The 17829-nt window shown below is 49.6% G+C and overlaps 4 protein-coding genes across 4 annotated transcripts; 3 read left to right on the top strand and 1 right to left on the bottom strand.

Moving 5' to 3' along the window:
- Positions 1-368: 368 nt before the first annotated feature.
- On the top strand, positions 369-2552 carry N7496_005411 (retropepsin-like aspartic protease; the record flags this gene model as incomplete). Its single annotated transcript, XM_056698340.1, has 4 exons — positions 369-396; positions 475-1899; positions 1958-2112; positions 2511-2552. The coding sequence occupies 4 exons, from the start codon at positions 369-371 to the stop codon at positions 2550-2552; spliced, it is 1650 nt and encodes a 549-aa protein (XP_056556865.1).
- A 1503-nt stretch (positions 2553-4055) lies between these two features.
- N7496_005410 (sugar porter family MFS transporter) lies at positions 4056-5847 on the top strand (the record flags this gene model as incomplete). Its single annotated transcript, XM_056698339.1, has 4 exons — positions 4056-4153; positions 4208-4533; positions 4599-5382; positions 5445-5847. The coding sequence occupies 4 exons, from the start codon at positions 4056-4058 to the stop codon at positions 5845-5847; spliced, it is 1611 nt and encodes a 536-aa protein (XP_056556864.1).
- A 2148-nt stretch (positions 5848-7995) lies between these two features.
- On the top strand, positions 7996-9504 carry N7496_005409 (mannitol dehydrogenase family protein; the record flags this gene model as incomplete). The annotated part of the gene is made up of 1 exon (XM_056698338.1): positions 7996-9504. The coding sequence occupies one exon, from the start codon at positions 7996-7998 to the stop codon at positions 9502-9504; it is 1509 nt and encodes a 502-aa protein (XP_056556863.1).
- Positions 9505-16573: 7069 nt separating this feature from the next.
- N7496_005408 (uncharacterized protein) lies at positions 16574-17370 on the bottom strand (the record flags this gene model as incomplete). The annotated part of the gene is made up of 2 exons (XM_056698337.1): positions 16574-17289; positions 17340-17370. The coding sequence occupies 2 exons, from the start codon at positions 17368-17370 to the stop codon at positions 16574-16576; spliced, it is 747 nt and encodes a 248-aa protein (XP_056556862.1).
- Positions 17371-17829: the final 459 nt, after the last annotated feature.

Below are 17829 nucleotides of genomic sequence, written 5' to 3'. Positions count from 1 at the left end.
GAAAAAGAATTATTCTTCACCTTTAGTCTTCTCGGTCCCGTGGCAGCCCAAGTAACATCCTTTTAAGAACAGGTCAAGAAATCGTAGACTTTATGTGATGCGATCAAATCATCACTGATCCCAACACATAAGACCATAGGGCGAGGATGACTTGCGGCAGGGAGTTAGCGGCCGCATGTGACTCTCTTCCCCGCGAGTATGCCCAACGTGGCTGTGCTAGTCTGCCTGACAACTTGCGGGGCCTCCATAGACTTGGACCTTGTATTTTCGACTTCTACTTTATCCACCAGCCCGCCCATTCCATTTTCTACATTAGGTTCTAATGAGAAAGTTAACCCGGCAGACCGCCCAAAGAGGACTCCGCCAACATGGGGGCCGACGGGGTCGTCCCTCACGGTATGTCATGCGATAGGAAGGTTGCGTTTATTCATCTTCTGACAGTTCATAGGAGATATTTTGGTAGACCGATTGTAGATGGAACAAGGGAGTCAGAGCCCTCCACAGTCGATTCAACCCCTCTGTCAGCGTATCCGCTTCTGGTCCATTCTAAGCCGAGGGCTCGCTCGGTAAGGGCATTCCGGGATGGTGATCAAGGTTCCTGCATACAAAAGAAACCCAGTCATGTCACAGAAGAGGAATTAGTGAATGAAGTTCGACAAATCTACGCCGGGTTGGTGATGGTGGAGAAGAAGTGCATCGAGCTCGACAAGCCACAGACGGAATCGAGGGCGGAATTATCGGGGCAACAATGGCAAGCGATGATATCCTTGCATCGCACACTCTTACAGGTGCAGCAAGCTTTCTTCTTGGCTTCGCAATATACGTCGGCAACCCTGGTACTAAAGCGCCTTGCGAGGAAATACAAGACGCCTGCACGGATGTGGCGATATGGTACCCATCCATTGCTGGAGTTATTACGACAGGAAAAACACCGTTTTCCCTCGGAGCAATTAATAAGGGATCATGACTTCTTGAGTTTTCCAAGCTCATTGAACAACCCACGATTCACGTATCAGAGGACGGGAGTGCATGACACGCAAGAATCGGAATCGAGGAGTGCTCTTTCCCATGATCGCGAGGTGCGTGTCTTCGATATACCTTGTCAACTTGCAGGACATTCCGCGAACGTGCTTGGGGATTATGCGGCAGAGAGAAACTTCATGGACAAAGAATATGCATTGCACTTGGGGCTACGGATAAACTGGAATGCTTCCTGCAATGTCACCATCGGTAGTGGGAAACAAGTCACAACTGTGGGAACTGCAATGGTACCATTCAGCTTTAAGGATGAAACTGAGGTGCACAACCTTGAATTCGAGCTTCTCCCTACCTGCGTCCATAATGTGATTATTGGGAAGCCATTCCTGAAACTCACCAAGACGTTCTCAAACGCCGCTAATTTCCATCGTCGGGTGAAAGAACGGGTTACTAAAGGTGCCTCGCAGTTCCATCTATTATACCTTGGGGCATCTACTCCAATGGTTGAGGGGTCTATCAATGGCCAGGTACATACAGCTCTCGCTGATTCTGGCTCGAGGTTATTGCTTATGGATGAGGCTTATGCACACAGTCTTGGGGTGTATATTCACACTGGACCTGAATATCAAACAAGGCTAACATTCGCTGATAATTCGACCACGAATACGGCTGGTATCGCCTATGATGTCAATTGGTGCTTTGGTCGTGATGGTGAATTTAGCTCACCTTACCCTCTGAACTTTCACATTCTGAAGAACGCACCTGCGGATATCATCTTAAGCGGTAGCTTCCTCTTTGACACTAAAGCATTCTTACAATATCATCATTACTTTACAGACAATGATGATAGCTCTGAAGATGAGGATAGGTCAATTTCTTTCTTTGCGATTGATTTTGATAGGAGAAAGAAGGGAACACAAAGTACGCTCTCAGCTATACCGCGATCACGCAAACCCTTTCTAACTGTCGTTTCCAATAGATATAACCTCTTTCTCTCTTGCCGATTTACGATATCTGGAACTTGTTCGCCGTGGTGAAGAGGCAGACCGCCTCTCTACCCTTCTAGGAGGGAAGAGGACGGAGGCGCAGAGAATAGAGGACGAGCGATGCGCCGAATGGGACCTGGCGTTCGAGGTAATGCAGGCAAAGAGTCGGCCGCAGACATTGCAACCACTTTCTGCAGCCGACGTTTCGCAAGTACACTCGACTATATCTTCCCATTCAAGCAACTCCAGACTTCAGAGATCTATGTCAAAAAAGGCACATAGGAGGAGCTTTCTGAAATTCTCGACGTGGTGGGGGCGTGGGAAAACGAGCAGGAGCTAATGGGTTCTGCGAAAGATAATTGACTTGGGCCCAAAGGAGCTTGACAGGCAGGCGGTGGCGAAGTCCTCTAGTTAACTTTCCTGGGGACTCTGGCATTTTCAAGATGATAGGCTACCCGGTGGAAATGCTCCAATTGAATTATTGTCGAAATTTTATCACACATACTATTGAAACAGGACAAGAAGTCTGCCTTAACAGATGTTTAGGGGTGGAAGCTGCACTCCGGATGGGGCTTCTACACCGAATAAAACGATATATTCCTTAAGCCTTTAGCTGCTTGCTATATTGTGCTGATGCTTCAAATATAAGCCCCGGTCTATCTATCATCATGGTGTTCAAATGAAGCTTGATCCTTTAGTCGGCATTTTACAACCCGTTGACCTGTCTGTTTTGCCTAAGAAGACTCCTTATATTTGCTTACCGGCTCCGAAAATCTCTAAAAGTTGGAGACACATCCTCTGGGTTAATTTAACCCCGCTTTCTCTCCGTTCTCCCGCGGCCCGAATTGCTCATCCGGCTCCCAGCTTCTCAAATAAACTTCCAACGGCCGTGGAGCAAGGCAATCTCTACCTCATCCCATTCCGTAAAGGCCACTGCAAGATACCGACCGGCCGAGTCAGGCAATGAAATACGTCTTTATCGGATGCCTCTAGCCCTTGCAGTTCACCGAAAAACTCAAAAGTACTCGGGATCTTTACAAGATCGGGCGGGGGATATCTGTAAAATTCTGGCTTTGACTAGCCCGAGTGTCAATAAAAGGAAGTGGCTTATGATACTCGTATTATGATCCAATCATAGTCCTGCCCGGAACAGAGTAGTCCTCTGCCTTGTTCCAGGTGCAACTTTGGCCGAAAGCTACTCCTTTGATAGCGATGTAAGATTGACCCCAAACTACCCCCGAATATCTCACCCCACACCAGTTAAGCACAGCAGATATTCTCGGACCTTTTTGGGTCACCGGCCAAGTTCAACTGTCCTGTCAAAACCCCAGACTTCATTTACCACTAGACTTCTGTAGGGGCCATTATCCGTCCTGTTGTTGCATCAGGACCCACCAGGGCGCGGGGGATCTCACGCTAAGCATAAATTCTCCGAGAAACCCCCGGTAAGCTCTACATTCTACAAACCCTCGTCATTTAGTGTTTGGAGGGTCCAATCCCTCACAGTACGGAGCAGCCTTGGCCGGCAGTGGCGAAAAAAACAACCAACCATAGCCATCAAGTGTCTGATAGCCAAGCTGCCTGTACGGCCCGTGTGTCGTTGCTTTTGCGCCCGACTCGGACGGCAAAGGGTCCTACAGGTAGCAAACTTTAAAAATGTCGCAACCCGGGAGCCGGGCCTCTTTTCGGCCCTTAGACTGTCTCCGATGGCCTATAACGATTAGCACACCGAGTAGCCTGCCCGAGGTCCTTCCGAGATGGACCCGAGCCGATCGCGGAGCGACTCCACCGCTCCGCAATCAACCAACAACTGGCAGGACAGTACACACTTCTCCCCGCAGAGATACCACCCCAGACATCCTTGCCGGAGGGTTGTTAGACCATGGAGATGAAGTTTGTTGGTAAGGGGGTGAGTCGTTGAGAGCTGGGGTCCCCGCGTTGCTGATCATCGAACTATAAATGTCAGGTTGCATCCCCCGATTATCTTCTCCAGGTCTCACATCCTCTAGCTTTATTCTACCTTGCTAGGGTATTAGTCTTGATTCTTGGAACCGACTTTTCTTTCTGTTTCAATTCAAATTCATCACAAACATGGGCATCCTGCTCAAACAGCCCGAGGGCACTGCGGGAAAGGCATGGCCTGCCATTCTGATCAGTGGCTTCGTCGCTTTCGGAGGTATTCTATTTGGGTACGTCTACTACAGCTCCCCATTCCTCTAGATATGAGCTCATGATTTATACAGCTACGATACAGGCACAATCAGTGGCATTCTCGCCATGCCCTATTGGGATAGGACATTCTCAACTGGCTACACAGACTCTGATGGCAACCTCACAATCACCTCCAGCCAGTCTTCAGCCATTGTGTCGATTCTATCTGCGGGTACCTTCTTCGGTGCTCTGGGTGCTGCCCCCATGGGAGATTTCATTGGTCGTCGTTGGGGATTAATTGCCTCGACTGGTGTCTTTACCCTTGGAGTTGTTCTCCAGACTGCTGCAACCGCTATCCCTCTCTTCTTGGCGGGTCGTTTCTTCGCTGGTTTTGGTGTTGGTTTGATTTCGGCGCTTAGTGAGTACCTTCCCTGTCTTACTGCATGTCTACTTTCAGTACTAACAAGAGTCCTCCTTGGAAAGTCCCCCTTTACCAATCAGAGACTGCCCCAAAATGGATCCGTGGATTCATTGTCGGCTCATACCAATTCGCCATCACAGTTGGACTTCTGCTAGCCGCAGTCGTGAACAACGCTACCCATTCTCGTAACGACACTGGCTCATATCGCATCCCGATCGCTGTCCAATTTGCATGGGCCATTATCCTCGTCGTTGGCATGCTCATCCTCCCCGAAACACCCCGCTACTTGATCAAGAGAGATAACCACGAAGGCGCTGTGAGGAGCCTGGCCAAACTCAGACGTCTCCCTGGCGATGACCCCGCGTTGCTTGCGGAACTTGCCGAGATCCGGGCAAACCACGAGTACGAGATGAGCATCGGAAGCGCTGGCTACGTGGAGTGTTTCAAGGGTAACCTTGGAAAGCGTCTTCTTACTGGCTGTCTCCTGCAGGCGCTGCAACAATTGACTGGTATCAACTTTATTTTCTACTATGGCACTCAGTTCTTCAAGAACTCTGGGTTCAAGAATGAGTTTGTGATCAGTCTAATTACTAGCTGTGTCAATGTTGGCTCTACTATCCCCGGTCTCTATGCTATTGACAAGTGGGGAAGACGTCCCGTCCTGCTTGCCGGGGCCATTGGCATGACTGTCTCTCAACTCCTTGTTGCTGTTCTTGGTACAACCACCACCAGCCAAGATGCCCTTGGAAATATTGTCGTCCACAACGAGGCTGCCCAAAAGGCTGCCATTGCTTTCATTTGCATCTACATTTTCTTCTTCGCAGCCTCTTGGGGACCGATCGCCTGGTACGTTCAACGTCTCCTTCCTGATTCAATCCCAATCATACATTCAGCTAACAAAATTCCAGGGTTGTCACTGGCGAAATCTTCCCCCTCAAGGTCCGAGCCAAGTCTCTATCCATGACCACCGCTACCAACTGGCTCCTCAACTGGGCCCTAAGCTTCGCCACCCCTTACCTGGTCAACTACGGACCCGGAAATGCGAACCTGCAATCCAAGATCTTCTTCATTTGGTTCGGCTGCTGCTTCCTCTGCATTACATTTGTCTACACCATGATCTACGAGACCAAGGGCTTGACCTTGGAGGAGGTTGATGAGCTGTACAATGAGGTTAGCTCTGCGAGGAAGAGTGTTGGCTGGAAGCCGACTATTACTTGGACTGAGAAGAAGGAGATTTCGAATGCTCTTGGGGAGAAGGGACCGGCTGATGAGCACAGGGAGTTCCAGGGGCAGGCATCTGCGCATGTTTAACGGGATCAATCTTCCTGTCGTTTGAGTATTGATGATTAATGGGCGTATTACCGCATGTATATGAATGGGGTGATTTCGAATATAATTATTAAGTCTATGCATGACTTGATGTGACCCAGAATCAGTTTCCGAGATGTCTTAGCTTGTGAATGAAAATCTCATCATGTTCCAGACAAACACGATTTCTCCCGGCATTAAGAGGCGCTCAAGACATTCAATGTCTCCAACACTGTGAGTGTTGCACCATGATATATCAGTTCTTTTTGCAATCGTTCCCTTTCCATTCTTCGATGAATCATGGCGATACAGCTATTCTAGCAGCTCGGATATGGCATACCTATCCATCTTACCATAAAACTGGCCAACTAGCTATTCAAGCATTAAATCAAAGTAGAATTCTGCGCCCTATAAACCGAGATCGAAATTACAGGCAAGACACCGGGTTTCCCTACATGTGCCATAACTTGGCCTCAAAATTGGCCGTAAGACAGACGTTTGAGACCGAGCGACAGCCAACATAGATACACCGTGTTATGGTCTGTTTCCATTTCCAGATGACCGATGATTGCGGGAGTGATTGCAAAATTCCAGTTTTCCGCTCATGTCCTGCACCTCCGATGACATGCAGAAATTGGCTTGATCTGATAGCTCCAAGCCGAGATTTATCCGGTCCCGCCACCAGCCCTACCAGAATCGCCACATCAAAGCAAAATCTGATAGGAGGCTCAAACGCGGAGGGTCATGATAGGTGAGTTTCATATGGCGTGCCTAGTACCTTGCTTTGACTCGCTGTTCGTATCCGTCGCAGAATAATATTTCTGCTGCTGTTTAAGAGTATCGGCCTCTGTGTAACAGCCCCTTAGACAACCTAAAGACAGTGGCTGAGAATAGGAAAATGAAATATAATCGAACGTCCAAATGCGGATGATGGAAATTCCCTGGGCCACGTTGAGTTCCAAATAGCGACATTCTAGGAGAATTTGCGATACGGCAAAGGTTCACAACTGGCAGATACTAGGCGTAAATGGCCCCACCTTAGCAAAGCCCCTATCTAGAGGTACGAAACTCAGTTCTCGAACATTCTTAGCGTTGTGTTCAACCATAAGGAGCATTTTATCATGGCCGGAGCTTATATATCTCGCGCTTGGATTTCCTAAATGAGCTTCCCAGGGGTCCATCCGATCTAGGAGCTTAGCAAGTGGACACCTGGCCGGTGGACGTCGATCAAACAATCAAACTTTGATCGCGATGGAAAGTACGGAACGGGCTTTATTAATTCCACGGGACCATTCTTGAAATGATGATTGGGATTCTTAGCTGTGGAGAGGAAAAAGGAATATCAGGAAATAGGGGGCCATAGCGAAGAACTACGAAGAACTTTGTAGATGTCTCGGGCGAGTAGACAGAATTTTCAAATTGCGTGTCAAAGTATGAGGTACAGGATGTGCGTTAATAGACAAGCATGGCGGCTTGCATTAGCTTTTAGGCGAAGATCCGAGAGTCAATCTGGCAGTGATATACAAAAGTACCAGTGTACACCGTAGTCAGTATACTGTTGAGTATAAGAAACCCTTAAAAATCGGGTGGCAAGTTGGGTCCGAAGGGCGGTGTGGGGCAGCTGACTTTCTGTCGAAAACTCTTCACTTGCGAATGACCAGATTCCTTCCTAATTTTATCTTCAAACTATCGACTATCAGTCTATCGCAGAGCCATCTTCTCCAGTCTTCCAATTAATGATCTCGCTAAGGAGTTGCCCATGACCAGATGACCTCGACTATGGAGTCTAACTATGGAGCAGTCTTGTCTCAAAACAGAAAGTTGCCTCCGTGATGGCCAAGTTTATCTCCACCTCCCCCTTATCTCCACCATTTTGCCCCAAAGAGACCCAGAGATTCGCAAGATTCTCCAATCTCCAGCTTCTCCCATGGATCTGGGCCCCCCACCGCCCATGACATGATGTAATGCTGTTCCCGGCGACATTTTTCGGCGATCCGTCAAAACCGGCGGTGTCCCCTTCATGAGCTGCTGCATTTCTCTTCTTCTCTCTCACATACTCTCTCTCTCCTCCTTTTCCTCTTCCTCCCTTTTTATTCGCTTCTCTCTCCCCTTGTCATTGTCATCTACCTTCCATCTCCTCCCCCTTTCACAATGGCACCTTTCAAGCTCAACAACCAAAACCTGGCGCAGATCGCGACCGCGGGTGAGACCCAAGTCAAGATCCCAACCTACAAGCGCGGTGGCGCCGTCAAGGAGGGAATCATCCATGTCGGTGTGGGTGGCTTCCACAGAGCTCACTTGGCTGTCTACGTCGATCAATTGATGCAGAAGCATGGCGTGACCGACTACGCCATCTGCGGTGTCGGCCTACAGCCTTTCGATGCCGGCATGCGGGATGCTCTTGGCTCTCAGGACTACCTCTACACCGTCATTGAACGGTCGGCCAAGGGCAGCTTCGCCAACGTCGTTGGTAGCATCAACTCCTACCTCTTTGCCCCCGATAACCGCGAGGCCGTCATTGCCAAGATGGCTCACCCCGATACCCACATCGTCTCCCTCACCATTACCGAAAGCGGCTACTACTACAACGAGAACACCCACGAGCTCCAGAGCGAGAACCCCGATATCCAGCACGATCTCGACCCGGCCAACGAGAACGCCCCCCGTACTACCTTCGGTTTCCTCTACGCTGCCCTTGTTCGTCGCCGTCAGCAAGGCCTCAAGCCCTTCACCGTCATGTCCTGCGATAACATGTTGAAGAACGGCTCCATCACACGTCACATGCTCGAGTCATTCGCACGCCTCCGCGACCCGGAGATGGCAAAGTGGATCTCCGAGCAGGGCGGTTTCCCCAACGCTATGGTCGACCGTATCACCCCCCAGACCGCCCCCTCCGACAAGGTCGCCCTCGCAGAGAACTTCGGTATTGAGGATTCATGGCCCGTTGTCACAGAGCCCTTCATGCAATGGGTAATTGAAGACAAGTTCTCCGACGGTCGCCCTCCCTTCGAAAAGGTCGGAGCCCAGGTTGTCAAGGACGTGCACGACGTCGAGCAATTCGAGAAGCACAAGCTGCGCCTGCTCAACGGTAGCCACTCCGCCATCGGCTACCCGGGCCAACTGGCAGGCTTCAAGTACGTGCACGAGGTGATGGAGAACCCGCTCTTCCGCAAATTCGTCTGGCAATACATGCAAGAAGAAGTCAAGCCTCTCCTCCCCGAAATCCCGGGCGTCAACATCGACGAATACTGCAACACCCTCATGGAGCGTTTCTCTAACCCCACTATTATGGACCAACTGCCCCGCGTCGCGCTCAACGCCTCCGGCAAAATTCCCCAATTCATCATGCCCTCCATCGCCGAACAAATCTGGGTCACCGGCCCCTTCCGCCGTCTGTGCTTCATCGCCGCCGCCTGGTTCCACTACATCAACGGCGTCGATGACAACGGCAACAAGTTCGAAGTCGACGACCCGATGCGCGAGGAACTCCAGGCCAAGGCTCGCGCCGGTGGCACCAACCCCGCCGAGCTGCTGAGCATTAAGAACCTCTTCGGTGATGATCTGCGTGGCGATAAGCGCTTCATTCAGGAGATGACCACTGCCATGGAGGACATCGCCCGGGATGGTATCCTGAAGACCATCCCCAAGTACATTGATTAGATTGTTTGTACTATATGCCCTCCCCCCTCGGCCCCCGCTGGATATTGTGGGTCATTCATGAAAATAGATATTGGTCAGCGAGCGATTTGTTACTTTCTGTGTTTTAATTTTTCTTTGTCTCATGATTTGAGTAATATTTGTTGATGTCTGGACATAGAGATAGATCGAGGATAGAAAAAAGTCCTTTATTCTAATTTCACATTGATCTACCCATAACTAGGCGAGGAGTGTAGCATGATAGTGGTTAGCTTTTATTGAAGAAGTTGGATGGTTTTGAGCAGTGAATTGCAGACATGCTCCCAATCCAACAAGGTCCTGTTGAGTCGATGACACTCATACATTAATCTGCCCCATCCTAGCTTGTCTCTCTGGTTGAATCCCCATCTAAGCAGTAAGTCTTGTGTAAAATCCATAAAATTCAAGCAGGAAAAGGACTGCGAAATAAACCGTGGTAAATTGAGATATTTGCCCTCTGAGGTCTCCGACAACAAGCAGCCCTAGCCACCTAAGCATAAAGCTACATTAGCCAGTCGGCCCTCCCCGACCGTGCTATATCTCCATCAGCAGGGAATTTGCCGACACCCCATCGTTTAATTGATATCCGGTGACAAGAATAAAACTGTCTGACTTGCCGAACAATATCAGCAATAACTTGTGAAATTCACGTAGACTCGTAGGTAGCTAGCCGCTTAATTGTCCGAAAGCGGTAATGCGGCCTTTTGCGAACGGCGGACGCTTGAATTGCCTAAAGCGGTATCTCTTTCACAGAGCATCAGATGGAAAGATGACTTTTTGACAGAATAAGGAATGTATATGGAGAGCAGCTTGGCGAGATCAGCTGGTATATTGAAATGTTGAATTAGTTCTCAGTCTCTACCGTCAGATAATGGTAGGTCTGTAGGCATGACGGAGTCTATTCTCTTGATGAGTGTGAAGGGGCTGAAGTAAGACTTGATTCAATCTGACTAGGCCAACATGCTGTTTACAAAAAGCTTAAGGAGAAGAAGTTTATCCCGTGCGTTCCCCACGTCAACATGCCAAGGTCTCGTGATACACGTGACCTATATCGGGCACTGGCCCGTGACAATACCCCCTCCTAGTCTTAGTCTCGTTAGGGGCACGACGATATGGGCTTCGGTGCCGATTTGCTGACGAATCACGTCCGAAACAGTGCCGTGCTGCTCCTCAAAGGTATCTAGGGCGCTGCAATCCCGCACTGAATCTAGTGTTTCCCACGTCTGCTCTGCCCATCCTCTCCACTTCACTAGTACTTCGTCACGATATCCTCGCCTAATCTTCCTCCGTCGGACAGCTAAGATCTGCTCAACCTCGTATTCCTCCTCTCCAGCAACCAGTAATGGCGGTGGCTGTAGATCGTCCACTAGCTGAGATGGGAATGGATCCGTCGCTGCCGGACGAACTAACTCAATATGGAACACTGGGTGTATACCAGTGGGCACATCTAGTCGGACTGTGAACGGTGACGGAACGTCTACTACTCGGTATCGAGCGTGCAGCCAATCTAACTTCTTTGACGGTCGTTGAGTGCGTACATTCCGAAGGTTTAACCAGACCCAGTCATCCTTCTTATAGACAGGCGCGGCCTGTCGGCGCCGGTTCGCTTGTTCTTCTTGAAGGGCCTGTGCAGAAGCCATGGCGGCCTGGGCCCAATCGGTGGCTTCCCGAAGGCGATTCACGAACGTTTCGCCTGCCTTTCGTGGTGGTGTTAGGGCGTCTTCTAGTTGCCCTGCTTCATCGATACCAATCGGGTCGACGTGATAGCCGTGGGTGAAGAAGAATGGCGAGATTCCGGTTGAAGCAGCGTCACGATTATTAATTGCCACAGCAACTATTGGCAGTAGATCCTTCCAGTTATCCTGTGCGTACGTCGTGAACACACGTAGAATTCGTTCGATCTCCTGATTAGCACGCTCTGTTGCGCCGTCGGTCTGGGGGTGAAAAGCGGTGGATAATCGGCGTTGAATCGATAGCCTTTCGCATACCCTTTCCCAGAAAGAACTCACAAATTGGGGGCCACGGTCGCTCACAATCGTTAGTGGCACCCCATGATGCATATAGAAGTGTGTGAGGAACACCTCCGCTACATCTTCTGCCGTCGTATTCTTCATTCCGATCAGAACCACGCTCTTCGTCAACCGGTCAGTTATAACCATACAATTCGTCGCTCCTGTAGGGCCGGAGGGTGGCAGCCCGGTGATAAAGTCCACTGATATCTCGGCCCAGATTCGCTGTGGAATCGGTAGTGGCTTTAATAGTCCATGCTTCGTGTCTCGCCATACTGAGCTCCGTCCGCAGATTGTGCAATTACGCAGAAAGCGTCGTACATCCTTTGCTGCTCCTGGCCAGAAGAACCGTCGAGACAGTATCGAATAGGTAGCGTCTCGCCCAGGATGCGCCGTGACGTGTGAATCGTGGACCTTCTGTATAATCCCCGTGCGTAAGACCTCATTATCGGGAATCCAGATCCGTTGTCTAAAATGGAGCACCCCCGATCGTCTAAATGGCACTCCGATAGGCTTGTCTTGATGTTTGTCTCGGTAGCGATTCGGCGCTCCCCTGTTAGCAAAGCGTGGGAGATTCGTTGGTAGATCGAGTCGGACGCCCTCGCCCTTTTCCATTCTGCCTGAAGCTCTTCTTCTTCGAAGAGGGGTATATCCTTCTCGAAATCGACCTCCTCGCTAGGTCGATCTTCGGCTGGTTGAGGGTCTAGTCGTCCCGTTTTGATCTTGACCCTTTTGAGTAGGACTCGGAAGCGGTTCGATAGCCTTTCGTCAGTGATACTCTTAGGCATATCTTGACTCCGTCGTGATAGTGCATCCGGCCTCACCGCAAGCTTGCCAGGGCGATAACGGAGGTCAAAGTTAAACTCTGTTAAGAGATCTGCCCATCGCATCTGCCGTTCGTTAAGATGTTGTGCTTTTCCGAAGTATCGAAGGTTCTTATGGTCCGTCACGATAGTGAATCGAGGCACCATTTTCAGCTCGGGTCTCCATTCGCGTAGAGCACGTATAATCGCTAAAAGCTCCTTATCGTGGATCTCGTAGTTTGATTCTGCTGGAGATAGCTTCTGAGATAGATAGGCGCATGGCCATAGCTGCCCGTCCGGTCCATATTGCGATAGAACCGCGCCAGTTGCCCAGCCGGAGGCATCAGTTTCCACGACTGTTTGGCGATCCTCTTCGAAATGTGCCAAGATTGGTGCGTTTATGAATAGCTCTTTTAGTTCCGCGAAGGCCTGTTGGCAATCGTCGTTCCATTTGAATATAGCGTCTTTCTTCATTAGCCGTGTTAACGGTGCCGAAAGGTCGGCGAATCCTGGTATAAATGGCCGGTAGAAGTTCGCAAACCCAATAAAGCTTCGCACATCCCGTATAGACTTCGGTCTCTCCCATGCTCTGATAGCTTCCACCTTCTTTGGGTCAACGTGAATCCCCTTTCCAGCTTCGACGACGAAGCCAAGGTATTTCACTGAGTCCTGTTCGAACTCCGACTTCGCAATGTCACATTGTAGCCCAGCATCCATTAGCTTCTGTAGCACATCGCCGACTTTTCGGCGGTGATCCGCTAGCGTTCCGTTGGTGTAAATTATTATGTCGTCGACGTATGCTGACACAAAGTCGTCAAGGTACTCTCGTAGCGTCTGATTGATATACCTCTGGAACGTTGCTGGTGCGCCGGTTAACCCAAAGGGCGTCACGTTCCACTCGTAGAGCCCGTATCGCGTCCGAAATGCCGTCTTCCATTCTTCTCCAGGGTGAATACGAATCTTATGGAAGGCCGCGATAATGTCAAGCTTCGTGAACCAGCGGGCTTGGCCTATATTCCGCAATGTCTCTCGAATTAGTGGTAGAGGGTAGCGATCTTTCACTGTTCGCTCATTCAACCCTCGGTAATCAACACAGAAGCGTACGCCTCCACCTGGCTTTCTGACTAGCAAGATCGGTGCCGCCGCGGGCGATTGGCTCACACGTATAAAGTTCTTCCCGAGTAGGTCTGTTAACGTTTTCCGTAGGTAAAGGAGTTCTTCCTTGTTCATGCCATAAAGAGGACCATAAGGTGGTGGCTCTTCGACGCCGTTTCGGTCGCGTTTCAAAGGGATCTTGTGATCGACCCCAGGCCGGTGTGGTGGTAGCTGATCAGCAAGTTGTTGGCTAAAAACCGCTATCCACCGCCAGTAGTGTTTTGGTAGCTTGTCCTTTGGGTCGATATGCTTCTTAGGACGAAGTGCTCTCTCGATGTCGTCTAGCGAAACCCTACCGATTCGCAGGCGATTCATATCCGATACGCTCTGTATGAGTTGCCGGATAGATAGTGCCTCGGCTTGGGCAACACGTAGTGCCCTCACCCCAATAGGCCCAATAGTGCGATCTGTGCGATTCCAGCACCTCGTCCGCTCCCCAGACCTTGTGAAAATATCTAGGTATCCTCTTCTTGCTGAATATCGCCCGTTCACGTCGTGTAACCATGGGTCTCCTAGTATCATACTATCACTTTGTGGTCCGATAATATAGGCGAACACACGGCCTTGTTGATGGCCGTGGATATCAAGGTCGAAGTGGGTGGCGTGGGTGATTCGGTACTGATTCGGTATAACTCCGTCGAGGATTCGTGGCTGTATCTTGATGCGCGGGAGGTCGAATAACTGGACTAAGGACTCATTTACTGTTGCATAACAGCGGCAACCGCTATCGACGAGAGCTTGTGTAAATTGGATTCCATTCACTCTAGCATCGACTATGAACGGTAATGTCTCACGTTCCAGTAGCTTTTCGACCCCCTTTTGCTCCTGCTCGCGGCTCAGAACAGGAGCTATTCTTTTCCCGATCCATCCTCAGTAGTCACATCTTCGTCGTCAGAGGCTGTTGTGACTGAATCTTGGTCGCTCACAGGCTTCGATTTCTTCACTTTGACCGTACGCTCCTTTCCCTTCTTGCTCGAAGCGGACGCAATCCGTGCACTACTAGGCCGTTGTGCTGGTAGTAGTGTGCACGTCCCGATAAAGTGGCCGACCTTTCCACATCGTAGGCACTTCCTATCGGCCCGCCGCTGCTCTAGTACGTCCTGGCTAACCCATTGAGCCTGCTTCGGCACTCCAGTCCTGGATCGGTGGTGTTTCGTGTAGGTTTCGGTTCGGTTTACCGACACAGTAGGCGTCCAATCCATTTCGTCGTCATTCTGTCCAGGCGTATGCGACTTGCGTGCTCGTTCCGTTCTTGTGATGTCAAGGGCATCCATATCGGAGCTAATCTCGTGAAGCCGAGAAATCAGGTCCGAAAAGGTAGCGGGGATACCCCGATTCATTAACGAATTCGTCATTGTCTTATTGAGTGCGCTAAGAAGAATCTGTCGCTTAGCCTCATTAGGCCAATCAAGAGCGTCTGCATCAGCGAATTCCTTTTCTAGCCGTGGCAGGAACCTAGAAAAGCTCATGTCTTCCGGTTGCCGAATCTGGTGGAGTCGCCTGGCTGCGCGTGCTTTGACATTCGGGTCTCCGTAGATATTCTCGAGGTAGTCGAGCAAGGCCTGTGGTTCGCCAGTGTCTCGGCGGAGTTTCACAAAGGTTCCGGTGTTCTTCCATGCAAGCTTCTCTAGTCTAGAGAAGACATATATGAATTGGTCCTGGGGAGAACCAATAGCTTCGCCGTCTACGCTAAGCTTGTTCTCAATCGAAATTCGCCAGGTTGGCCAATCGCTCGTGCTTCCCCCGAATAACTTTGGGTCTGGGAGACGGGGCTTCGGTCGGTGAATGATCTCTGTTCGTGGGGAGATCGGCACCGATTCGGTAGCCGATCGCGCTGGTGTCGCCTGTCCTTCGTTCGTCGCGGTTGTCGTTGTGGCCAGTGAGACTTGGCGCTCTAGCATTGCTTCCAGGCGACGCATCCGTTCTTCTTGAGCAGCTTCCTGTTGGTAGTGCCGCTCCCGTTCTTCGTTCTGCATAGCCTGGGTCTGTGCTATCTGTTGCAGTAGCGTTTGCGCCCACCCAGGAGGGCTCGTCGATTCCTGGTGCTGCATAGCTGCCAGGGGTTGTGTAGCGTGCCGGTAATGCTTCGGTCGCTTTTCGTCTACCTTCCGCTTCCAATGTGCCAATGATCTAATATGCCTAGGAATTGAGGTCTTCTAGGACTTTCCAATACGTCTCGAGCGCTAAGAGTTTATGCGCGAGGATTCCGTTCTAATAGGTGTTCGTCGCTGAATCGCTGGGGATTCAGGGGTATTTCCAATGAGTGCCTAGGTCGTTTTCCTAGGACTTTCCAATGACCAATGATACTTCTAGGTGTAGAAAGAAGCTTTTTGTATGTGAAGGGGCTGAAGTAAGACTTGATTCAATCTGACTAGGCCAACATGCTGTTTACAAAAAGCTTAAGGAGAAGAAGTTTATCCCGTGCGTTCCCCACGTCAACATGCCAAGGTCTCGTGATACACGTGACCTATATCGGGCACTGGCCCGTGACAATGAGCGAGACATTAGTTGCCCATCAAGACAGACGACCTCTCAATAGTGCTCCTTTCATGTTGGCATTATTCTAGCATAATCAGGAGCAAATATTTGATGCTCTATACTAAAATAAATTGCCTATTTCGACGTTCATCAATGGCTATTTTAACAATCAGGAGCTGACATATAATCACGTGACATTGAAATGGAATAGGAAATCGCTTGTCGAAGGACCCTTTTTCATTTGGCTTCATCCTTCCAGTAGGAGTGTGGGGACTTGTCAATATGATCCCAGGAGGATTTCGAAGCCCAGGACCTGGAATGCCTAGGGGTTCCAAGGCTGGGAAAATATCTTGACACGAGGATGAAATATATATCCAAGACACGGGGGCGGGGTAGGGAGAATCCGCTACTAAGGTAGAGTCAATACCTGAGATATTACACTGGATCAGATTGATTGATTGATTGATTGATTGATTGATTGATTGATTGATTGAAACTACGAAATGTCGGAAGCTTAGTTACTCTTATTCCTTGCAACGGAACGAAAAATGGTTCCCCTAGATTGCGAGTTTGCGCGATTTCTATTTCTATGTTCCATGCGCATGACAACTACCAAGGATAATATCCATCCTTCCAGACAAATTTGCCAGCATATTCATCTCTCCGACCTGCCACAATGTCCAAAATTGCCTTTCCCGATTCCATTGGATCACCAGCATGCCCTTGAGCACTGACTGCTTCTTCCGAATCACCCCTCAGTTTTGATCGCACGAGGCCAGGGCAAAAGGCGAAAACGCGAACATTCTGGTCCTTCAGTCGCTTATGCATTTGGATAGTCATCATATTCAATGCAGCTTTGCTCATGCGATATTCATCCCACGGTGGAATACTGTGCTCACTGGTTGGATCAGATGCCAGTCCGACCGAGCCTAATGCGCTTGAAATTTGAATAAGACACGGGCGACTAGATTGAAGCAGGAGGGGTATAAAAGCTTCTGAAACAAGCATGGCACCAAAGACGTTCGTTGAGAATATCTTTTGCAGTCTATCGCGTCCCGTGGAACCGGGTGAAGTTGTGCCTGCGTTACTGATGAACACGTCGACTCGTCCAAATTTCTCGGAAACAGAGTTCACGGCCTTGGAGATTGAATTGTCATCTTCGACATCGAGTTGAAGAACAGACAGTGTTCCTTTTAGGTTTGTAGTTTCGAGCCGAGAGCGCGCCTGATTTCCTTTCGAAATGTCTCGGCAGGCCAAGATTACGTGGTAGCCTGGCTGGGATGCGATGGTTTCGGCTGTCGCATAGCCGACACCTGAATTGGCACCTGAAATAAGTGAGAAATACTGACTTTATAGGATGCAACTGAAATCTTACCGGTGATGAGGACAATAGTTGATTCGGACATTATACTGCTCAGTCAATCTGAACTGTGGAGATATTCAAGAAATCTCAAGGGTTGAGCAATTTACAAGTTTAGTTTGACTTTGAGATTAATGTATCGACATGCAAGAGTTTGAGGCAAAAGAAAATCCTCAACTCTAGTGATCAGGTCCAAGGTACTAATTCCAAAGCGTGGAGATATACGGAGATAGGGAGTGCCACGTGTCCGGCTTTAGACTCGGAGACCGGATGTATGTGAATGTGGAAGGTGAAAGGCCACGGAGATCATCAGATGTACGTACTTGTTGAAGAATCGGGAATAAATGCAAGTTCGAAAAAGAAATACTATTTTTAAGGCCTAAACTTTATTTTTCTGCATCTCGATCTCCGGCCAAGTCTGTATCGGGTTCCCACTAAAGCCGCTCACACGCAGATCACCTGTATTTAGGGTGTGCACATCAAAGTATCTAAATATCGGAATAAT

The sequence above is a fragment of the Penicillium cataractarum genome (assembly GCF_028827025.1).
Source record: "Penicillium cataractarum strain IBT 29864 chromosome Unknown utg000004l, whole genome shotgun sequence".
Taxonomy (NCBI): Eukaryota; Fungi; Ascomycota; class Eurotiomycetes; order Eurotiales; family Aspergillaceae; genus Penicillium; species Penicillium cataractarum.
This window is presented reverse-complemented; position numbering and strand designations above follow the sequence as displayed.